This window comes from Anguilla anguilla, chromosome 9, assembly GCF_013347855.1.
Source record: "Anguilla anguilla isolate fAngAng1 chromosome 9, fAngAng1.pri, whole genome shotgun sequence".
NCBI classification, from domain to species: Eukaryota; Metazoa; Chordata; class Actinopteri; order Anguilliformes; family Anguillidae; genus Anguilla; species Anguilla anguilla.
The window spans coordinates 24,869,193-24,894,287 of record NC_049209.1 but is presented as its reverse complement, the minus strand read 5'-3'; the positions used below and the strand labels follow the sequence as shown (position 1 = coordinate 24,894,287).

Genomic DNA, 25,095 nt, shown 5'->3' with positions numbered 1-25,095 from the left:
CATCCAGAATAACAACATTGTTTTTAGCCCTCCTTATCTCCTCGCTCCCAAATATCCTGTTTCTTAGAGTTGCATTGGCCAGAACCAATAGAAACCTCTTCCTGCCATTGGCTGACTTCACTTCCCAAAGTTAGCACAATCTCATCCGCTCCAAACAACGCTGGTAGAACCTTCAACTCACTTGTTCGCGCTCCAGAAAAAAAAGAGAAAATAAGTCAACCGTATTTACGACGGGACTCGATCGATAGTCCTGATCGAGAATGGCAAGCACCATAAAGGTAAGCGGCCTGAGACCCTGGGTTCTTTTTAAAGCTTTTCGCGCATAATTTTGTCATTGTTTTGGGGAGCTTTCGGTGAGTTCAATGGAGAACGGTTTCACTGGGAAGGAGGTAACACCCTTTTACCAGAACAGTGCAACAAGATTTCCTTTTTCGCTGCCTTGTAAATTTCCTTCTTCCTACTCCAACTGTCTGCAGTTTTGGAATTCTTCAGGGGATAGCAAAAAAGGGTACCTCATTTAGGGCGTTGAGGAGATGGGAGCAGGAGAATGTTGGTGAACGAGATAGATCTACTGTATATTTTTGGTTGAATTTTCCCACTGTACCCAGGATACTTAGTATGTGTCATAAGGATTTTCACAATTCCATGTTTTTTCAGTTTTAAGGATTTGCCATTTTTCAAAGAACTATTTTGCTTTTTTAAACTAATGAATGTGAACAAAGTGTTTTTATTTTTATTTTAAGTGATTTTACTATAATTAGGATAATCAATACTGTGTTTATAAATAAAAGCTATATGAATTTCAGATATTATTGGAAGATTAACAAATTTTTCGGAGTGTGTTCTATTTAAATGAACAATTCTTGGGTATATTAACAAGCTTCCTTACTGAAAATTGTCAGCTCACACGTAATAAAGCAAGCAGTTTTAAAATGGGATTAGAATGTATGCTGTTTGGTATCAAGTGAGACTAAGTTGAATCTTGCAAATTAATTGAGTTGGCTTATGTTACTAAAGCCCACTTGTAGATGTTCAAAAGTCATCTGGCAGCCAGCAGTCTGACCTTTGCAGAGGTCTGCGTGCCCGTCTTCCGCAGAACAAAGATGTTTACGAGAGCTTAAACACATCGCGCAAACAATAAAACAAAAGGCAAAAACCTGCCATTGAAGCCATAATTATATAATCATCTGTCTCAATGGCTTCAGTTGTAAACACCACAGCAGAGAATTTGGTGGCTTGGAGGAAAATATTTGGAAAAAGGAGCTTGCTTCTTTTTTGTGTCATGAATTTTTTTGGACTATGGCCATGGTTTACTTGGTTTTAGGGGAGAAACAACAAGATGAAAAGATGTACAGTATTCCTGATGCTCAAGAAAAGATACACTGTCACTGAGTAAGTTGAGTCAGGTCTAGTACGTTGGACCCAGTGTTCAATGAATGTGACTTCTTTTGACATTCACAAGACACGCTCATAAGGTTACGACGTGCCGTAACCTTATGAGCAGGAAAGTCCTATGTTCCGATCACTCTTTGTTTTAGCTTCCTTTGCATTTTAGATTCAGACAAACTGTGCAAGGCTTCATTCTTACTGATAGTACTTTTGAAGCAATGTGGACATATGTGCATGGTACATAGATAACATGTACATGTAGATCCTATTTTGTTAGGATGACATCAAGACGTGCCCTGAATATTATGTATGTTATTTTATCCATAAAAGCTGTAAGACTTACACACTTATTTTTTGTTCTTTGTCATGTCCGTGAGATAGGAAATAGTGAACACTTTCAAAACTCTAATGAAGCCTAATGCAAATTGAGACGTTGTTTGGTCTTAGAATAAAAAAGGGAAAAAAAGCTAACTTTATTCAAATATCTAAAAGCGCAATACTTTTTTAGTTATTGCTAATGAGCCACTTAGCCCTTTAACAATAATGTGACTGGGTGCAAGACTACAGGTATTTGCCTGTTAATCTACAACCACTCTGGAAATGTGCGACTGGACTGGAGTTTTCAACCTTTTATGATCCTGTGACTACCACCCAGGGTGAAATGCATCCAGGAGACCCCCATCATAGGTTAACACCTTTTGTGGTGCCTCTTTTTTAATATAAGTTTGAGGATGACATACCAAAAATATAATGATTACAATTCTTGAACCCTTTGGACAACAACAGGCATAATCCTAGTCTCTTCTAAAAGGTAAACCCTGGAAATGTGTTTGCCAAGAGTCAAAATTACCCTAAATATTACTGAAACAATGTAACAGAAGGTCAAACACAGTGGAAGTGGAAGTGTTTTTTCTCACCTGTGGCTCGTCTGATTTAATGACAATACCACCAAAAATGAGTATTCTGAAATTTTTTTTTTAACTTTGTCTAGGCATTTTTTGGAAAATAAAAAACAGCACTTTCACATTTTATTTATGTACATTGAAATGCTTGTTTCCAAGTGCTCCTGAAAAGCCTTTCAGCTCAATGGAAATAATGCATTATGAAACAATGACTTTTCCTAGTCTATGTATAAAGAGTGGATTGATTGCTTATTGCTTATTGATTGCTTATTGGATTATAAAATACCATAATCATCAACCCTCCTTTGCCTTGTTCATTTATTATCTCTAGTGGTTTTCTCTATCAAGACAGGGTTTTTTGCATCAAAGTGCGAAGAGTCTAAGCTTTACAATGGCGTACATGCTAGAGCGCTGCACCTTGAATCAATGAAAGTAATAATTTAAGACAATGTTATTTTTAGATGCCAGCGTTTATTTCACAGCCATTGGGCTTTAATGGCTAAAAAATAATATTTTAAAAAAAGATTATATATTTAAAAATATTTCCAAATCTATATACATTCACTGCAAAGCAAGTTTGGCCTGCGACCCCCTACAGTACCTTCAAGGACCCCCAGGGTTTTGTTCAGGTACTAAACCATATACCACCACAAATATAAAGCCCAGATTTTAAGAGCATTGTGGTAATAAGTGTCCAGGGAGTAGCAGGCCTTTTCTGTGAAGTAGTTTCCTGTGAAGTCCAGGGAAGGACCCGCCCTGCTGTTGGGCCTCTAGCCTTCTGTACGCACTCCAGGGCAGTACAGTACAGAACAGTGTTTTTAAACAGAGTCAGTGACCCTTTATCATAAAATTATCATATTGCAAGATTATTATTTCACTGTTCCCTGTATCCCCAATGCCCCCTTCCTCTTATTCACTATTGTGTCAATAACATGCTTCGCTAACAGTTTGACATTCTTTGTCAACACCATCTCTGTGCAATCTTTCAATACTTCAATCTGTTTTCATTACAAGGCGATCTTGAAATAGGAATTTGTAAAATTATTTTTAAGTGACTTAAATTGGAGGAAAGAAATTCTCCTGTGACTCATTGGTTCTCATTAACATGATTTACAAGTTCAGTTTTTATCAACACGAAAGTATTTCAAAATCTGTTCAGAACAATTTGAGTGAATTTCTCAAAGGACCACAAATTTCTCAAAGGACCTTTAAAGAAAACCCGATAGTCTTAAATGGTTCATATAACAAGAGTTTTTCTCTGTGGTATCAGAAGGACCATGAGAAAGAGATGGAGAGAGATATAAAATTTTGTTGTGATATGGTGTAGAATAAATTTAAATCTGATCCAGCAGGAAAAGCAGAGCCAAGTGAGAGCTAAACTGTGTGTATTCAAGTCCACTGATACAGCTGATGGAGGACCGTAAGAGTACGCTTGTATTGTAATTAAAGACTGACTTAGCACATTGGCCGAATGGCCTGTTTTCATAGCAAATCTTTCCCATGTTTTTATGTTCTAAGTTGCTTAAAGGTTCCTTTCTGTGCTCCATGTCACAGGATGTACTCCTGCTTTGTTTTCCTCCATTAGAGAAGGGAGTGAAGCATTTTAAGGCCTTCAGCAGCAGCTAAAATCAAAACTCTGACAGAGGAGCACTTCCCTGGCCGCTGATATTGGCTTTATCAGGAACTTTCAATGCAGGAAATGCTTTAAGAAGGCGTTTCCTGTCTGCTGCCACACAGAGAAGAGGGTGCCTTCCCTGCAAATCTGTATGACTGAATGCCTGGCGGTCTTTCCAAGCTGTTGGGTCACTTAGACATCCATTTATAAAATTCTTAGTAAATGAGCAGACTGAAATACAGTATAACGAAGCGAAAGAGGTAGAATGTGGCGGAAAGGTTTCATTATGATTAAGGCTTCATGCTGTAGCCACAGTCATCTATGCAGCACACATTATTTACAGTACGTTTGAAGAACAAGGATAATGATTTGCCAAGAGTACTGGCTCAATCATTCACGCAGTGTCATATTACAGTTTACTGAACTGTGAATTGGACAAACAGCTGCTTGTTACAGCACTGCTCTGATTGATGTTTTAAGCGCCTCTTTTTAACAGAATGAAACTGGCAGTACTGACGGTCTTCACATCATCAGGAGATCTCTGTGTTGCAGTTGTTCGGCACATAAGGATTCATTATGATAATTGCAGCATCATTGGCCATTTAGCTGGGAAGAATTGCATCATTAACGCAGGCAAGCTTATGTATGTCCTACAGAGTACATTGCTAAGAGAGCAGCTGTGCACCATTGCTCTCTCAGAAGCTGGCAACCTGCATATGTACTTTAGCTTGAAGAGCATTCTAATGCAGAGTTGTGATTAAGGAACTGGGCAACCAAAAGGTTGCTTGTTTGAAACCCACAGGGGTCACTTCATTTCTACGTTAAAGTATGTGCAAAATGCCTAATCATAAAACATCTGTATATATATAAGTGGTAGCTGATTGGAAATATCCGTGTCATTAAAAAACCTCCATATATAAATCCACATTTGACTTTTTGACACATATTGAAAGCTCTCATCCAGCTCTACATAATGTGAACATTACATAACTTAATAAAGTAAGAAAACTGCTTCAGGACACCTCAATGGATGAGGAAGCCTCTTGAGCCTCATGTTAAAGACGGTTACTGAAAGGCAGCCAAAGCGGGGGCAGGCAGGAGGTGCAGCCTGGGGAATCTGTGAGGTGTACAGTAATTCAGGGAGAAATGGTTTTGGATGAAAACCAGACTGGGAGGAGCTCCCGGTAGAACGGAACAGCAGAAAGACCTCCCTGACTGCGCAGCTCTACAGGCAGAGCCCGCTCACGCTCGTCCATCATGCAGACAGGGTAGGGGTGTTAAAAAGGAAAATTGGTCACCGCGTTTTTTCCCCTCCTAAATCTGTGTTTGCTTTCTTTGGCTGAGGCCTCAGAACAATCTCCCGTTCGCCTTTGATGCAAATAATGTCCTGAAGTGGAAAGTTCTGAAACTTACGGCACTCGCTAAAGCATGCTTTTTTCTGCTCGTGGCAGTGTTTGAAGTGAGATGGAATTTACTATGATATGCTACATTGATTTTCGGAAAACATACCAAAAAAAAGATTCTTCTGAATAGCTTTACATACATAGTCGGCGAGTAGTTCTCAAAATCACAATAGGGCTTTCTGTTGGTATCCTACACAATGAACAATGAAGACTTATAAACAGGCCACTCCTGTGAAGGTTTGGTGACATACTGTTATTGTTCTAATCATGGTTTCAGGTCCTCTTCTGTAGGATCAAAGGAAAAGAGGCGTGGCTTGGCATAGAAGCAGACACCATTGGAATATTCAAGACCAGGCTCGACACAGTGCTAGATGAACTTCAGACCACTGCTGGTCTGAGGTAGGCTGAGGGGCCCTTTCATTAAGCATGCTTGGGGCCCTTTCATGTTCTTCCAGTGCATGCCTAAGCTCACAGCTCTGTGGTCATTAACCTGAAGTGGATGTGGTTCAGGTTTTTTTTTTGGACAGAGGAAAATAGGTTGCGCCCTTGTCCATGTGCAGACTACCTAGCATATGCATGCAGGCCTCCTCCAGTTCTTCCAGGTGAAGGTTAATTGCCCCTCGGTTCGATAATGGGCTTTGCAGCTGACATATCAGCGAGGAACAGTGGCCACTAGATTAATCTGGTTTCCGACACAGCTTCCCTTTCCTCCAACTGATCCCAGTCCAGCCTCTTGACCTGTCATCAGGAAGGGCTGGGGTGGGCAGCTGCCTGAGCCGTATTGAGTTTATCTGTGGAGAGAGGCGAAGAGGGATTGGCTAGAGCCCCTTGTAGGAAGGGGTCAGGCTCTCCCTTTCAGAAAATACCTTCAATGCTGACTTCAGCGTCAACTTTCGATTTGCCGAAAACGGTTGTTAAAAGAATATGGCAGTTTTCCGGGATTCATTGTTATTTGTCAGTGAAAACATCTGGGGAAATGTCAGTATTTGAACTGGACACAAGAGGACGTGACAGCATCTATAGGTTCTATAGGCAGGTAAACTATGCAGACCTTCAGCATTCTTTAGCTTTCCAATAATCCTCTGCTTTTCCAAGTTTTTGCCATATGTTGCACCTTGTTCTGAGAAAGCCTTAAAGTATAGGATCTGGTAACTGAAATTACAGGGAAAACATACATATTATGAACTACTAAATTCATGTAAAATAGGTATCCTGCAATTCAAAAATATTTTATATTTCTCTTATTGTTGGAATTTCATGTTTGTGATAGGAGATGTCAGACACAGGAACAGATGTACCTTGTGGCAAAACAAATCTTAGTGATCTATAGAGGCATTGGTTAGAAGTTATTTGGTTACAGTGGTTATATTCAAAACCCAGAAGCTGCGATATCTGCATGACTGTGGGCTGCAATGTGGTCCTCCTCAACCAAGCCAGTTACATCACAGGAACTCTTCTGATAGTCTTTTCTGACTTCCTCCTTTGTCACGGAGAGTAGAAAGCACTCAGCAAAGCTGTGGCACAAATCACAGTGGCTAACTCTGACCAAAGGTATTTCGATGAGGATCATGTCCTGTTTAAACTCTTGTTAGATCTGTTTGTGAAGTAAGTACAGACTTCAGGGGCAAAAAAAAAAACTTTAAGAAAAAGCATGTCCATGTTCCTTAATATGATTGATGAAAATCATTTCAGAATGGTCATTTGTGGCTTCATGCTCTGGAGTGATGTTTACACAAAAGGTTTGGTTTTCAAATTACACAGGCTTCCTCTGCTTGCGCCAGGCCTGGTGTTTACAGTTTTCTTACCCATAATGCCTTTTAGCTGCATGCCAGCTGAGCTGTGTAATACTGAAGCATATTGTCCCGGAGGTCTGGTACTGGACACAGTAATCCAATAATTAGGTGGGTCTTTGGTTCCCTTCAAGTGAATGCACTTACTCGTTTTCAAACACTCCTAAGTTAGGCTGTCAGGCACCGTGGCAACAGGGCAACTGACAGGAAATAGGATCCTGTGACAGATGGATGGAGCTACATGCTAGAATTGACTCTCCAGTTTCACACACTGACACTGTAGCAATATTCCTGGATTTGGGTGTTCAAGTCACAGATTGCACGTTAATCGCATGCAATTTGAGGAAATCCCTGCATTGGGCAAGCCAATGATGCTCACTTTGTGTAAAAAAGCCCAGTTTAATGGTCCAGAATTGTGGCATATGTAAAAGGTATAAAGGGGATACTGTGTGGCAGAATATGAAAGGAAGTGTTGTCCTCCACTTTGTGCAGGAAGCGTTGTCGGTGGTGAGTGAAGACCAGTCGCTTTACGAGTGCGCCTACGGAACGCCGCTCCATCCCAAGACTGAGATGACGGCGTCGTCCGCCAGCGAGTACGGGCAGACGGCCAAGATGAGCCCACGTGTCCACCAGCAAGACTGGCTGTCCCAGCCGCCTGCCCGCGTAACCATCAAGATGGAGTGCAACGCGGGCCAGGTCAACGGCTCCAGGTGGGTTCACCCCCTTTTAACTCATTTGATTGCCATAGCTAGTTCTCACAACCTTGGTCTCTACTGGTTTGTGTCCTGGGCATGCTGTGTGCTGGTTGGAGTGGAATGAGTAGGTAAAGACCATCTTATGCAGGTATTGGTAGTGAGCAATGGTGGAGTATGTAAAAAAGCCCCCTCGTTGCCCAGGAGGACTGTCAACAGGATTATTAAAACTCAAATCTTAGTTGGCTATACTAACTGGTTTACTACTGGTTTTTTAAATACTTTTCAGCACTTAAGTGCTTAATTTATGCTGCTGAGTCCACAAACCCAGTTTTGAAGGCCTGGATGAATTGCTGATTGAAAGGAAGCCACAAAAACCTGCAGGCACTGCAGTCCCCTTCAAGACTGTTGTTTGAGGTCCCTAGTGTAGAGCATGCATTGACAGACTGACAGACAGATGACCATTGGTCCCGTTCCGTTGTCCCATTTTGCTCCTGGGTGGGTGAAGCAGGCCTACTGTTGTGCCTGAAACCTACACTCGAAACATAAATATTTTAAGAGCTGCAGGAAAAAAATCTAACGTGGCGCTGTCAGTTAAGGGAGCTGCTGTTTACATCTGAAGCTGCCTATTAATCATGAGGGTATTGCAGGCGCAGGAACAGTCGGTGGCCTGTTGGCCTGCCAAGCACACTGGGAGCTGAAACTGTCTCTCAGAAGAGGAGGTGGGGAGAGGGGAGGGTGCATGCAATGCTGCCTGAACCTCAATCAAGATGTAGAAGCTGCTTTGGGAGTCCAAACTGAAAGCAGCTGTCCCCCCCCAAACAGAAGGACAGCCACAGTCAAAATATTTATGACGTGTCACAATCCACCAAAAACCCCACTCCCGTTCACCCAACCCCTATTGGAACGTGCCGGGCAACAGACACTACTGTAGTACTAGTTCATCTGGTGGTGAGACACAGAAAAGATTGTTCCAATTAGCGCGGAGTCAGAGCGAAAGTAAAAATTTATGGCGCAGTTTACTCCATCGTCCAACGCGTGGACGTGTCTCTACCGGCACAATGCCAGAAGGAGGCGCTGCTCTCACTGCCAAATATGACAGGGGAACGGGACAGCAGGCCGCCGTATGGTATGGAGAATATTTCCGGTCACAGTCAACTCAACTGCCTCAGGAAACTAGAAGGCATTTCACAAGACTCTGAGTCGCTGGTGTTTATGGACTTTGAAATAACCTGGAGTCAAGGAGAGGGACTAAATAAGGTTTCAATCACACATACTGTAGAGCATTTTACTAGCTGGGCAGCCTATTAGAGTTGAAGTCAGGATTTTAATAAATGTCTATTTTGCGGGTATGAGACATGAGGGCCTGTTGTGTACATGTTATGGTTAATGAGGTGGGGCTATGTGGATGGAAGTACAGTAAGAGGCTAATGAGTAGAGGTGCTGAGGCCAGGCCTAGCACTGGACATGATGTAAGTCAGCCCCACTGCAGTCCTAGTGCAAAGGGCCATATACAGGGAGCTCACAAATTCCCTTTTTGTGAGTTACCTCCTTTTTGTGGCAGATTCATCAGTAAAATAAACTGGAGAACAATGAACAAAGTGGATTTTGCATTGGAGGTTGGGGAGGGTGCTGAGGGTGTGTGAGCGTGGGTGTGTGTATGTGTGTATGTGTGTGCCCATGTTAGTGTGTGTTTGGGTGCGTGTGTGTATGTGCAAGTGTGTGTATGTGTGTATGAGAGAGAGAGTGCGTGTGTGTGAGAAAAAGAGAGAGAATGTGTGTGTATGAGAGAGAGAGATAGAGGGAGAGAGATTGTGTGTGTGTGTGTATGAGAGAGAGAGATAGAGGGAGAGAGATTGTGTGTGTGTGTGTGTGAGAGAGAGAGAGAAAGAGAGAGAGAGAGAGAGAGAGTGTGTGTGTGTGTGTGTGTGAGAGAGAGAGAAAGAGAGAGAGAGAGAGAGAGAGAGTGTGTGTGTGTGTGTGTGTCAAACGCTCCTGCCAGGGCCTCCCCCTAATTGTTTTTCTGTGGCTTTCATAGCCAGCCTGCAGTGGCAGGACTCCCCAATGGCGTGTGGCTGCCAAAAAAAGGAAGAATTAGCTCAGTTTGCGCAACCTTTTTATTTTGTTGAGCACTTTCCTATTTCTGAAATGGCAGTTAATCTGAGGGCAGGGAGGCCTCATGATCACCTATAATGAACCTCTGTCCCTATGGTGCTCTCACCCCCCCCCCCCCCCCCCCCCCATGCAGGGCTGACTCAAGCTTCACCAAAAATGCTCAGTGTCAAATTAACTTTGATAGAGTACATTTCACACTGACAGAGCACCTTCTAACCAGCGTGGGCTCATATGCACTCTTTTTGAGTTGAATTGACATAGAATATTTTCTTGGAAAACCCTGGTGCCCTGCTGTGTGCAAGGTTTCACTCACTGTCTTTGTGGTATAGCCATGGTGATTCACTCTGGGAGGAATGGCAAAAAATTTATAAAGTGGCAACTTTCAACTTCACGCCTTTCCTGTCTGATCTGAACCAGTCTTGCTTTGGTCAGCATTAAAAGCCACTGCCCCCCCACCAAAGCATACAGAGGAAACTGAAATGGCCCTGACAATCTGCAGTGTGACATCAATGTCAAGAAAAAAATAGTTCTGCGGAGATATGTCTACTGCAGACAGTACACATTGTAGATAAAATAAATATATTTCAAATTCATGAATTATTTCTACAAGTGAATTACTTGTTTGTCACTTGTCAAAAGCACAGAAACATGGCATTATAGATATATTTACACATGTGCTTCAGATATATTTACATGTGTGCTTCAGATATATTTACACATATGCTTCATATATATTTCTGAAGCATGCAATAACCATTACGGCCCACCCCAACTGCAAACCACAGCCCAGAAATTGGACACATAAGCTGTGAGTGCAGATTATTTCTTAAGTGGTGTTGTGATGTGGTGTGAATATCTGTGTTTTACTGTAAAGTGGTCAAATGGTTCGTATCATTCATTCATTGCATTATTGTTTAAAATTAGACCCATCTGCCAATCGTGCCCATGGTCTTACAACGCCGAAAATATCCTAGAAAAATGATCAATTTCCACCCTCTTCCCTGTGGTTGCTAATGAACCCTTCATATCTATAGTTTAGTGTTAGAATAAATACTGTAGTTAAATATGCCTAAAGGGAGAAATTTCACAAGCTGGTTAATGGCATGTTTGGCACATTCTGTATGTCACTGTGTTAACCACAACCCCCAGAGACCCACAGGTGCAAAAATACAACATTTGTTTTAATAGTCTTGTAATATTTATTTTTGACTGAATGTACAGAAGAACTACATTTCCCTGTCACCCGTGATCTAGATAATGACATTATCTTGAAATCATTTACAATATACAGTACATGATTTAGACGCATTTCTTTGAATATAGCAAAAATGCAACACTGGGCATAATTGGTTGTCATTTCTTCATATTGTTCACATACGTTGCCGTCATTGAATCATATCTACATTCATATAAAATGATTTTCTGGACATTTAGTTAGACTTGGGATATAAACACGGAATTGCATGTGGAATAGGCCACATTAGCAGGTCATTGTCTATCATTTCTGGCTAATATACTTGTACTTACCCATAGCCTTTTCACAGTTGTTAGCTTTAGTTAGTGAAGTTGGTTACATGTAATGTTAGCTAGATATCATGAATGCTGTAAGTTCATTTTCTCTGTTTGAAATAAATTCAGGTGAATTACCGAGCTAGCTAAGTAACTATAAACAGTAGGGGGGGAAGATGTCTTAAAGGAAGAAAGGAATTTGATATAAAAGATACCCAAAGTAATGCTACTTACAGGTCCAACAGAAGACAAACCAACCCTTTGCCGCTTTTCATCCCCTTGGCGAACTTCAGCTGACGCCACTGAAAAAAATTCCAAAGTTGACTCTAGTTTTTGAATGAGCCCTGTCGGCTTGTCTTTTTGTTTTGCTGTATCTACGCTTCTTAGCAACTGCCATTGCAGTAGCTGACTAGCGACAAACGCTTCCTTGGAATCTGATCCCAAACCACAGACTCTGTAGCCACGACCACCCCTCCCCACACAGAAAAGAGCACCACACCCAGAAAAATCCCGATCCCATTTTAGAATAACAAATACAGGTAAAAGGTACGCGAAGAGAGATATTTCCAGTGCATCATAGATATGGCTTAGCATAGTTATTTTATAATATTTTGAAATAAGATTCTGCATAGTATGCCATTGACAGTTCTGGTTTTAGAATCAATTTCCTCTTTTGCAGCAAAATAAGTCCTGCAATAATGAAATAGTGATCCCTTCCTGCATCTCTGCAGCATAAAAATTTGCAGAAGAGGTACTGTTCCTGATTCAGAAATCAATGAGAGTATTTCACCAGATTGGCCAGTCAGATCATTTTATTGGTTCAGTAGCAGTAATATTTACACGTGTCCATTGCAATGACCCGATATGATACTCAGCAGCCGTTACTTGTCATCATTCTATGGTGCGCCATAAACGCTAAGTTGGTCTGTGCGTCTCTGGCTGTGCTCCCCGCCCCCCCCCCCCTCTTCTGAGCCAGGAAAGACAGAACAGTTGGTTGACACATGACTTTGATTCTAATAAAGAGTCCAAATTGCTCATATCTGGGCCAGAGCAGAGGTGATCCATGCTGATGGGACATTCCGAGCGTAATCCGCAACATCTGGATCCCGCGCCCAGGGGATAGACCAGCCGTGATAACGGCAGATTGATAAATGTACACAGGGGTCATTCACTCGGGGCTCTGGCTCTCATTTTCCCTTTTTATATTTATTTCAGTCTGTATTCCCCTTTTCCATGTGCTTTTGATACACGAATAAAAAAAGCTGGAGGGCATTGGTTTAGCAATAGGCTTGCTTTTAAAAGTGTGTCCAAATAGGGAAAATAAAAATCTGAGACCCTTTTTCCTGAAATCTGAATTGAAGCGTGAACTACTGTCCAAGATTTTTATAGTGTTGCATAAACATATTAATGTTACATATATATATGTGTGTGTGTGTAAACATGTGTAAAAATTTATTTTAAGTGAATCTTTAGATCTGTCATTCAAGCTAATGGAAGCACAGTTTAATTGTAGTTTTTTAAAATGGCATATTGAGGATTATCTAGGAATTCTGTTTCCATGTGTCTTGTTGGTTTGTCATACAGCTGTGCATGTGATCCGATTGGCATATCCTGCTCTATGACCTCTGACCCTTGTTTGTACAGGACTCCCCCAGATAATTGCAGTGTGGGGAAAGGAGGGAAGGTCCCCAGTGGGGGCGATGGTGTTCCCATGACCTACAGCAACTACGTGGAGGACAAACACATCCCACCCCCCAACATGACCACCAACGAGCGCAGGGTCATTGTGCCTGCAGGTACAAGAACAGACCACCCTCCCTCACTTCCTGAAGGACCACACCAAACTATGGCACTGACCTCTGACAGTATGAACACAGCAGGGTACCATCAGGGGCGAAAGACAATGGAGAGAGACAGAGAGAGAGAAAAAGAATGATATGGAGATGGGCAGTGTTGGGGAGTAGCATAATTACATGTAATGGAGCTACCAGCTTAACTGCTTCTCCCAGTGGCATGTGGTAGCTTTACTTCTTTGGAAAACAATTAGCCTTGTAGTACAGTAGCAAAGTTTTTTTTTTTTCTTTTTTTTTTTTTTACCAGGTAGCGAGGTACAATAGCATGGCAATAGCAATAGCATCCCCTAGGTTGAACTGCGGCAGCAAGATCAGTTTTTTTAAATATATTTAAATTGAAAAAAAAAAAAAATGCAAAGTCTCTAGATGGCATGTGGAACATTGTCTACCCCCTCTGGCCCTTTGGCATGACAGTGAGGCCCAGTAAAATCAATGTGTACTGCAAATGCTTCCTGCCTGGATTCTTTTCCCTCAGCATAAGTGAATGGTCCCTGAACAAAACACACCCTGGAAGGGGAGCTGGAGTCTGCAGCACTGTAGTCGTACTGTCATCATTGTTTTGGTGCATCTGTGAGATGAAGTTAGTTGGCTACTACGTTATTGAGTAATGCAAGGCTCATTTTGTTAGCGTTTTAATAAACAAAATTTGTCATTTGGGGAGTGCGATTAGGCTTTAGTCAGATGTTTTAACTTGGAGAGTTTATGGCTTTGGATTCCTAAAGCTAAATGAATTGTTAACTTTAGAATTATTTTTTTGTTATTTAAAGAGGGTCTGAGCGTGAAAACATTTGGTTTATCCAATAACTGGCATTCCCTATCGATGACCTCATTTGTGTTTTTTCATGAATTAGCTTCAATACAGTTAACTCCTTTTTAAAAGTAGTTTTAGTTTAGTTAACTACTTTTATCTTATTGGTGGCTAAGCTTTAGCTTAACTTCTTCCAGTGCAGCATAATTGGTATCTTAGTGAACTACATTTTCAGGGTAGCTGTCCCAATACTGTAGATGTAGATAGAAAGAAGGGGACAGATAGGGCAATAGGAAAGAAAGGATGTCTTGGAAATGGAGAGAGAGAGAGAAAATCAAAATAAGGGTTGCGGAACTATACATTTTGATTAGAAGGTGGGTCAGAGTTATGAGGAAATCTTGAATAGCTCTACTCGCATCCGTCTCTCTGTAGGGTGCTTTCCTCTGGCCAGTGGCACTGTAGCTGCAGTGTTTGGTCATGAGTGTGCTCTGCCTTGTCTAGACCATTTCCTATCGTACGCTTCCAATTCAGGGAGGGAGGAGGTATACAGTATGTAGAGTTGGCGGGGGGGGGGGGGGGGGGTGTTTGGATGTGAACATCTGCCAAACCGAAGAGAGGTATTCTTATCGGAATTCATCTGGAGACATGCACTTACAGTGGTATCTCTCTCAGTTTTCGCGACTAAACCTGATCTTTTTACAGCTGTAAAGTGGATTGGTTGAGAGGGGAGAGGACCTATTGGCTTAACCAGCTCATTCTGATCAAGCTGCCTTTATCAAGGAGGTGACACATCGCTAATAATGTCATTGAGTGTTCTCTTCTGAGGACTTCTGAGTGCAAGTTTAGTTGGAAATTTGACTGTAACACATTTACTACAGACACAGAAAAAGTGAGAATGTTGCAGCCCTGTCTGGTAGGAGTCTCCTTTTTGAACGATTTTCCTATCATTGGTTCCACAAATGCTGGTTTACCTTGTTGCATGGGTACGATAGAAAACTTTTCTTGACACTGATAGGGGGTTGGGTGACGGTTTCAGTCTCGTAGCGCAACTTCCTGTTCAGCCAAAGGTTGACAAGGACAATGATGAGACAGGCTAAGCACATCCTGTTTTTGCATTTACAAAAAAGCACAATAGGCACAGAGCTTTCTGGAATTTGATGGGAGGTCATCAGTGGCATGCATTTTGTTTTTCCAAACCAAGCGACAATGTTATATCCCTGCTCACATAGCATTTGATTTAATTTCACAATTTTAGAGGCTTGGGTTTGGTATCTCTGCCTCCTTACATGACGGACTAGTTACAGAGAGCACCCACAATGCACAGTGCAATTGCTGCACACAGGTAGACTTCCTGGACAGTTACATATGAATTCCCCATGGGAATCTCCAGGACATATACTTCAATATTGGTGGAGAAGCTCCTTTCCATTTTAATGAGTAAGGAGACATTGCAGCTGCCGTATCCAAATGTTTTATCCCTGATACGTTGGCTGCCTATAAAATCAGTACCTAAGAAAGGTATAGAAATAGCAGAATGCAGTCATTTGCATATTACACTGTAATGTGAATTTACCTGGAAAGCAATTTAATGATACTCCCTCAGTAATGAAACAAGATTTGTTTGTACAGCGCTAAACATTTTTGCTGATATAATTCAGAGTAGCACCCATTGCTGCTTCAGGGAGCGAATAAAAAACAAAGAACAAGAGTCCTGTTCAACATCTGCTTTGCCCTGCTTGTGTCTCATCATTGCGAAGAGCCAGTGGAATTGACACTGCCAGCAGCGTTTTGTGCCACCGCGAGTAATTTCATTTACTTTGGCTCTGCGCCACTCCTTAAAATCATGAGCTGCAAATATCCTCCACTCCTCCACAAAAGGAGAAAAGTTACACCCTGGCATTGCTATATTCAACTAAAATAACACACCTCTCAATGTCTTTCATATGTTTTAGCTTGTTTTCTCTAAGGGCCTCTAAGGGTGTTACACACGCTCTGGGAGTGTATGTACGAAATGGAGGTTGCTTATTTTGTAGAGTATTTGGCATGGCACCTTATACTTTGGTTCTGTGAGCTGTTCCCACCTCTAATATTACATGACATTTGTTTAAAGGATCATGTGTGGCCCAGTCCATGAAAACTGCTCTCTGCTCATTGCAACTATATGTTCTGGTCGTCAGTTTGAATCTCAGCAAGGACATGAGTCGTCTATGGCCAGGACTCCACAGTGGCAGGACATCTTGGTCCACCCCTCAGAGGTTCCACTGCTCACCACTAAATTAGTTTCTCCTGAACTGAGCCCACTTTATCGCTGGTGGAACAAGGCCAGATATAGGGCATGTTAAAGGCAACCACTGCTCCTCAGGTTCCTGCTGAATTAGTTTCCTTCCAAAACCCATGGGTCACCAGCTTTCATCAGTGAGACATATACCTCTCCTGTAGTACTGTGTGGCTTGTAGAGCATAAAATAGATTTGGCTCATAGAACAGTTCTTGCCCAGATGTGGGAGGGAGGACAGTTGAGAGTCACAAATGGTGATTCAAAATTGGAAAAAACAAGGGGAGAGAAAAAATAGAGTGAATCCTTTTGCCCCACACTGCCTTTTTGTTACAGACCCCACCCTGTGGACGACAGAGCACGTGCGCCAGTGGCTGGAGTGGGCGGTGAAGGAGTACCTGCTCCATGATGTGGACATCTCCTTGTTCCAGAACATCGATGGCAAGGAGCTCTGCAAGATGAGCAAGGAGGACTTCCAGCGGCTGACCCCCTCCTACAATGCCGACATCCTACTCTCCCACCTCCACTACCTCAGAGAGAGTAAGTATCCTCCCCACCCGCTGTGGGCCAGATGCAGGCTCCGCCCTGTGTCCCACCCGTCACCTTCACCTGTCCACACAGCCAGATATCATTTTAGCCAATTTAATTCATTAATAGCATAGAGTGAAGTCTGCATGTCGCTGCTCTGCTTGGCTGTTCCTCCATCCCTACCTCAGACCCTTCTCTACTGTCCTTAAATTCTGCTGAGATGGATGACGTGAGTCTCTCCTCCACACAGTGGAATGCTTCCAATGATCACTGTGACATCAGAGAACCTGCTGCCCTGATAGCCTGTGAAATGGCGCATATTGGCAAGCCATACCTTCCTCAGAACCCCTGCATAAACGCATGGGAACTGCAAGCCAACATCAGTTTATTACACAGCTGTGTCCTTCAGTCCACCTGTGACTTTGCTTCAATTAAACAATATGGCCTCTTCTGTCAGCCCACTGCTGAGTTTAGGCTTGGGATACTATGGGTATTTATACTATAATTTTTTAATATATAATATTTAATATATTCATTATTTTAAAATGTATATATTCATTTTATATTAATGTTACATTTTGTATTATACTATTTTTGTTGCATTCGCATGAACATGATGCTTATTTCAATTACAGAAAAAGGATGATATTGTCAGTTGGCTCTTAAATTAAACTCTCCCTTTCAAAGATGCCTTGATTTTGCCAAAATATAAAGTAAAAACTGAACGGTGGCCTGTCATTGGCAGGAAAAATGTTCAAAGTAGCATTACATAACTTACAAAGACAAGCACTGTGTGTTTCTGGTGCTGTTTCATTGGTGGTTACATTTACAATCAGATGTGAGTCAGGAGCATGATGGAGAGAGGAGAGAAAGTGGTGTAGGAAGAGAACGAGAGTTGTCTGGAGAGCTGCTCCCTCCTCTTCCTCTCTGCCAGGTCCCCTGATGGCCTTCGGTGCTGCTTCTCCACTCCAGCTTTCTCTGTGCTGTGCAAAGCCTCATCAGCAGCGTTCCCAAAGCTGGATCCAGCCTGTTTCCATTTCTCATGCGTTTCACTTGAGCTCTCTGGGCTTTTATTTTTACTGAAAGTCGCTACTGGTGGTCTTTTACTTTTTCAAGGTGGTATTTTTTGCAAAGTGACCCTGTTGCATTCAATTATTTTTTTTCCTTCCAAAAAGAGTGGATATCTAAATCGAGAGAAATAACAGATGTAATTCGTAATCATTGTTTAGTTCAGAGGTTGTTGCCTTATGATCGTTTCTCTGGTCTTGACAGTGAAATTGATGTAGCAGGCCTCTGCAACAGGACTGCTTGTGGATAGAAACATGGTCTGTGGAAAGACCTTGAGTTTTTCAGTGAAACAACAACAGCAAATTAAAAACAATGAACAAATTCTTGTGACAGAACTCACCAGGCCCAGATGTGTACATGTTTAAATAGAAAATATTTGTTGAAGTTCAGCAGCTCCATACCCCGTAGTCAGTATGTAAATGTCCAGATGACTTAGTGTGCAGCATAGAAGCTTCAACGCACATGAAAATCATGGAAATATATTGTATGTTGTACATGCATGCACACACACATACTTATTCATGCATGTGCACACACACACACACACACACAGGCACACACACACACACATACATGCATAGACACACACGCGGACACACAAATTATGATGCAGTATGCACAATTTGATTTCTTAAAAAATTGGGTAATGCTTCCTCTGTATTTTTCTACATAACAGAGGGAATATTCATAAAATGTATTGAGAACAGTACATACCTATGGCATATAAGTTTTGGGGCAAGTGCCTCATTGGTTATGTGAGTGCACACACAGGGCAGCTGAGTCTTTGAGGTGCTCTCTGACTTCGGCTTGAACTGCTATTACTAGAAGAGTTACAACAGACTTGGGGAAGGACTAATGCCTCTAAAATACACAACATGGCCAAAAGTATGTGGACACCTGACATCCAACATCTCATCCAAAATTATGGGCATTAATATGGAGTCTGTCCTCCCTTTGCTGCTATAACAACCTCCACTCTTCTGAGAAGGCTTTATACTAGATGATGGAGCATTGCTTCAGCGATTTGTTTCCATTCAGCCAGAAGAGCATTAGTGAGGATGGGCACTGGTTGCGTGACAAGGCCTGGCTTGCAGTTGGCTTTCCAATTGATCCCAAAGGTGTTGGATGGGGTTGAGGTCAGGGCTCTGTGCAAGCCAGTCAAGTTCTTCCACACCGTTCTTGACAAAACCATTTATATATGGACCTCACTGAAATCCAGTTGGCACTGTCATGCTGAAACAGGAAAGGGCCTTCCCCAAACTATTGGGGAAGCACAGAATCGTCTAGAATGTGATTGTATGCTGTAGCATTAAGAGTTCCATTCACTACAACTAAGGGGCCTAGCCCAAACCATGAAAAACAGCTCCAGACCAAGGGGTGTCCAGATATCTTTAGTCATATAGTATATCTCCTTCCATCCTTCCCTATCTCTTTTAGTATTGTTTTCACACAAGCTCACCAGATTTGGTTTTAAAGAAGCTAATTATGGACGCATGCAGCTATTTGGACGCAAGTGATTTACTGTTTTGTTTGGCATCATTGGGCATTGTCTTGGTGTCGAGCCTCATTGTCATGCCGTCTCGCTGTAACCATACCCTCTGTGTTTGGTGTTTCTTCATCTCCCCCACACCCCGCCCTGCTCCGCCCGACTGCGGTCCCTCCGACTGCTCTGAGATCACAGTGGGGGCCGGGGTTGGCGTCTGTCACGTCTGTCAGCCGAATGGCTGCCTCACTGAGTGCCTGCCGCATCACATGGTTATTTTTAAGCCATTTTTTTTGGGTTGGTTTCCTCTTTAAAAAAAAGAATGTTTTGTTTCTCAGCTCCACTTCCTCACTTGACCTCAGATGATGTTGACAAAGCCTTGCAAAACTCCCCACGGTTAATGCATGCCCGCAACACAGGTAAGTATCTCTCTGTCCCTCTGCGCTTTGCTCCGCCCCCTTCACTAGTGTTAGTCCCCAAAGCCGTGCCCACTTACATGCTGATGTATATACAAGGTTTATATACATATAGCCTTATTTATATGTGTGCCTCGTTCTATATATCTATATCCATGCTTAGATAGCATTACCGATGTATTGTTTTTTCCTGTGGTTGTGGTTGGGGTGGGGAGAGGGGGAATACAAATTACACCAAACATGTGATGCAGCTTGGCAGTTTTGTTCAAAGAAATACAAATAAATGAAAGTTTTTGTTGTTATTGTGATTGAACAGAACACGCAGGGGTAACAGGTTTAATGTATGGTTCTGCACTGATTTTTTGCTTCACAGTAACAACTTAGGGAGTGTTTCCTGGGGAGAGATGAACAGGTTACACCTACTAGATGGCATTTCCTGCTCTGCATTGTCCTTGTTTAGTCAGCAGAGCTGCAGTCTTAAGTGTGACGCTGCCAAGCTGCTAATGTTTTTTCCAGTTCTGGTGTTAATGATATTGCTTTCTTCCACCAGGAGGTGCTAGTTTTATTTTCCCCAACACCTCAGTGTACCCCGATTCTTCGCCCCGCCTCCCAACTCGGCCAGGTGGGTTCTGCTCAATCCCAGCTGCGCTGTTTGAAAGTACGACCCGGTGAAACGTGTCTGAATTCCTGAGTGTAAACACATGCACATTTATATTTTCCCTGTATTTACCTGACATTGATAAAATTTCACCTGTCACTCAGTGAAATGTTGGAAGTCATTTTTTAAAAGTAATTCAAAGACTTAATTTATGTTTTATATTTATGTGCATTGCAGTCATAAAACAGATTTTCCCCTTTGCTAGTGTCAATGTTCATGCATCTCTTTTTAAGCAGCCCATTTGATGATGAAATTCTTTGCCAATCTGTTGCTCTTAACTTGATCCTTTGAGGCAAACCACAGAGAACTACCCACTTCTCTTGTGAAACTTTGTGATCGTTCTTCCCTCTGGTGGTGAGATTAGGTATTGCACCTAGTTGACGTATTGACGGTGAGATTGCTACTGTCTTGCAGATTTAGCTTATGAAGCAGCGAGAAGGTCAGGGTGGACACCACAAGCTGTGTCTTCCTCAAAAGGTGAGTGCGGTCTTCAAGTATATCCTTGCCTAATAAGAAGTTTTTTTTAGCCGTTCCAGTAGCCACGCCCTGCAATGTTGATTTACGCAAAATGTTAGAGGATGTTATGCTGTTAGGAGATTACTACAAAGGTAGTACTACTTGAACACCGTGTTCTCCTTGGAGGTGGCACAGATAACTGCCTGATAAGATGGAAAAATACAGGAAGCAAATGCTTTCCTTTTATGTCGCGTTGACAGATAGCCGACATGATTACCACCACCACGCCCCAGTAACTGGAATCCGTTTCCTTTCCAGGTTCCCAGCCATCTCCTACCATAGTCACCAAAACAGAAGAGCAGAGACCTCAATTAGGTGACTCTGGTTCACAAAATGTTGTTGAATATTATTTTTATCTTGGAATATTACACCCCCTGAAACTGCAGCTCTAACATCTACTGTGTTTGGTGTCTTCTGTACTCTACCTTAGATCCCTATCAGATTCTGGGGCCCACAAGCAGCAGGCTGGCAAACCCAGGTGAGTGGGTGGGTGAATAAGTGGGGAGCGAAGGAATGGGGGAATGGGAAAGAGGGGAAGTCTGTGAGTAGGGGAATAAGAGAATGAAGGAGAGGAGGAATAGAAGAGTGAAGAGTGAGGGAATGGGAAAGTGAAAGAAAATAGGAGTGGTATAGTAGAAGAGTATGAAAGTAGGTGAGTGAGAGCATGAGGGAGTAGAGTATTAGGGGAATAGGAAAGAGAGGGGGTGTGGAAGAATGGGGGGGGGGAATCAGGTAGTGGGAGAGTGGCGGAATGGGTGAGTGGGGGACTAGGTAAGTGGGGGAGTGATCGCATAATGGTTTCGGAAATTGGTTTGCAACATCAAGGTTGTAGGGTTCATTAACCTTGAAGTGGAGTACTGCTGTTGTACTCTTGAGAAAAGTACTTATCCTGAATTTCTTCAGTACATATCCAACTGTATAAATGGATTGTATATAAAATTTATGTAATGCACTCTGGACAAGAGTGTTTTCTAAATGCCTAAAACGTAAGTGTAAATGGGAGTGAGGGAGAGGAGAAATGGTGCACACTCAGCAGCCTGTCTGAGCAGATTTTTGATCTGCTCTGCAAATAGGCCTGGCCTAGGAGCCCTGACAACAATATCAGGCTTTCAAAACTTCCATCAGAGAATGCTGCTGTCGGCAGCTGTATCGGCTGGGTGGCTTTTTCTGTGCCGCAGCGGTTGCCCAGCTGAGGCAGCGATGCCAGACACTTGAGCGATTGGATCTGGTGGGGGTGCTGATTGAACCTCCCGCACTGAGCCACAGGAATGCTTACACCCGCACGGTTGCTCCGCTGTAGATTGCACCATCAGAGAGGTGCTGATGTGTGGGATGGGATTGCCTTTGCGTTCTTTTTGTCATCTTTCAAAAATAACATGGTCACAGAAACATGATGAGAGCTTCTTGGCAGTCTGTGAGCAGGGTGATCATGGGTACTATGATCTATTGCTTCATCTATCTCTCTCTCTTGCTCTCTCTCTCTCCTTCTCTCTCATTCTTTCATTCTGTCTCTCTCCCTCTCACTGGTAAATGCTTCTTTATATCCCTCCATGCTTTGCTCTGCCCCTTCGCTAGTGCTAGACCCCAAAGCCATGTCCACTTACATTCTTATGTATATACAAAGCTTATTTTCCAAACTTTTTTTTTTTTTTGTCCGGTGGTTGTTGCAATGGAGGGGAATAATAATTGCACCAAACATGTGATGCAGCTTTGCAGTTTTTTAGAACACACAGGGGTAACTGGTTTAATGCAGGGCTCTGCACTTTTTTGTTTTACAGTAACGACTGAGGAAGTGTTTCCTGGGGGGAGATGAAGGGGTTACACCTACTGAATGGCATTTCCTGCTCTGCATTGTGCTTGTTTAGTCAGCAGACCTGCAATCGCTGCCAAACTGCTGATGTTTTTTCGGTTCTAGTGTCTGATGGTGTTGACATCTCCTCTCTCTCTCTCCTGCCAGGGAGTGGTCAGATCCAGCTGTGGCAATTCCTGCTGGAGCTGCTGTCGGACAGCGCCAACTCCAGCTGCATCACCTGGGAGGGCACCAACGGCGAGTTCAAGATGACGGACCCGGACGAGGTGGCGCGGCGCTGGGGCGAGCGCAAGAGCAAGCCCAACATGAACTACGACAAGCTGAGCCGCGCGCTGCGCTACTACTACGACAAGAACATCATGACCAAGGTGCACGGCAAGCGCTACGCCTACAAGTTCGACTTCCACGGCATCGCCCAGGCCCTGCAGCCCCACCCGCCGGAGTCCTCCATGTACAAGTACCCCTCAGACCTGTCCTACATGAGCTCCTACCACGCCCACCAGCAGAAGATGAACTTTGTCACTCCCCACCCGCAAGCCTTGCCCGTCACCTCCTCCAGCTTCTTCGCCGCCCCCAACCCCTATTGGAACTCCCCCACCGGGGGAATCTACCCCAACGCGCGCCACCCGGCCGCCCACATGCCCCCTCACCTGGGCACTTACTATTAGGCGGCTGCTGAATCTCGCTCTCATTGTAAATCCAGCAGCAGGGATGAAGGAGGCAAACTGCAAACAAAAGGCAAACAAAAAGGAAGGGGGCTTTTGTTTGGGAAGTGTATACTCTGACATGTATACGAGCAGAAGTTAAACAGCGTAGACAGAGAGGGTCGGGAAATACGTAGAATAGGATGTTGTTAAAGTGTATTGGGAGCCACAAAGGTGTGAGAGTAAAATGAATGGAAAGAATGAGGATGTAGAAAACGAAAGAGAGGAGAGATGTTGATATTAAATGGCAAATTGAGTATTTAACTGGAAACAAGCATTGAATTGATAATGTCTGTTGCATGTGAGTGAGCAGGGAGGTTTCAGAGGGTGATGTAAATCCTATTAGAGTGGGTGGTAAACCCACCACCACAAACTAAACAATAGCTGCATGAACAGTTACCTATTATGTATATGTTAAAAGTATTAAACTACCTTATTTAATAAAGCAAACATATCAAAGTCTGTCATAGGCAAAAAGGAAAAAGGGGAGTAAACGAAAAAAAGAGAAGCTGGATGTTGAACAGCAACTTCTGCTTATATGAAGAATTCAGGAGGTGGGTTTTGGGTGGAGTGAGTTGCAGGTAAACTGTGAAGCAAACAGGGGTAGGATGTGTTTTGATTGGATAGAGTGCGCAGGACAGTGCAGGACAGCTGAGCTATAGGCCGTGGACCAGGGTGGGGGTGGGGAGGTGGGGGGGAGCGAACTTAAAGAGAAATAGTCCAATCATGCTGGTGCGACTATGTGGAAGATGGTTGATGACAGAAACCTGTGAGATACTGAAGTGTAAGACGTTGAAAATTAAGTATTATACCTTTGGATATAAACTGCCATATCTATCAGTATTATACTTTATATGGCATTGCTGAAACTAAAGGAAAAAGCCTTTTTACTTGATTGCTATTCTGAAATAGAATGGTGTGAAAAAAGGTGCATCTTTGCAATTAGGAAAACTGGAATTATGATGATATGAGAATATTATAGAGGACCTCAAATCTGGATGGGTGGGGGAGTTTTATTGACCTGTGCCTTATAATAGAGAAACTCCTCCTACTACCATAGAGATTTCATTTAAAAAAACAAAAAAAAAAAACATTTTTTTCTGAGTCGCGAACGCTGTGCGTTTGTTAGAATGAAGTATACAATTCAGTGTCATATGTCTTTTATATTATAAATATATAACTTATGCATTTATACACTACGAGTTGATCTCAGCCAGCCAAAGAGCCAGTTTTAATTTCTTTTCATAATGGATGTGGTGAAGGGGTGGTGGGAGTTTATAAAACAAACCAAAGTGGAAAGGAACCTACAATATTCACCAATAGTGCCTTTGGATTTTTCAAGTTCTTCAAACTTGTTTACAATACAAATAAAATCAATAAAAATAAAACTGATTGTATGCAATAAGATAAGCTTGGATTGGTATGGTATTTAGGCCTGTTCAGTATTATTTTAGCTGTTAGTGGTTTAAGGATGGGGTCTCCAGCCAGACACCTTTAAACCCAGGGAAGCAGGAAAGCCAGAACTGAGATATTGAAATTGTTCACAAAGGGAAGGGTACAAAAACCATGTACTATGATAAATTATGTTTTTGTTTTCTATTGTGGCATTCTAATAAAGTATT

General features: G+C 42.6%; 1 protein-coding gene across 2 annotated transcripts; it reads left to right on the top strand.

Moving 5' to 3' along the window:
- Positions 1–25,022, top strand: erg (ETS transcription factor ERG). 2 transcript variants are annotated; one of them, XM_035433448.1, is made up of 10 exons: positions 4–278; positions 7,592–7,809; positions 13,060–13,211; positions 16,627–16,830; positions 19,708–19,788; positions 20,336–20,407; positions 20,858–20,920; positions 21,218–21,274; positions 21,390–21,437; positions 22,917–25,022. In XM_035433448.1, the coding sequence occupies exons 1-10, from the start codon at positions 261–263 to the stop codon at positions 23,435–23,437; spliced, it is 1,434 nt and encodes a 477-aa protein (XP_035289339.1). In that variant the 5' UTR covers positions 4–260; the 3' UTR covers positions 23,438–25,022. The 2 variants fall into 2 exon arrangements, with proteins under 2 accessions (XP_035289340.1, XP_035289339.1); XM_035433449.1 differs by lacking the exon at positions 19,708–19,788 and having other exon boundaries at positions 1–278.
- The last annotated feature ends 73 nt before the right edge of the window (positions 25,023–25,095 follow it).

Excerpts from the sequence above, each read along its gene's own strand:
- erg (XM_035433448.1), top strand. Across the intron at positions 13,212-16,626 it reads CAGGGTCATTGTGCCTGCAG|ACCCCACCCTGTGGACGACA; the intron begins GTACAAGAACAG and ends TTTTTGTTACAG. Across the intron at positions 21,275-21,389 it reads AGAGCAGAGACCTCAATTAG|ATCCCTATCAGATTCTGGGG; the intron begins GTGACTCTGGTT and ends ACTCTACCTTAG.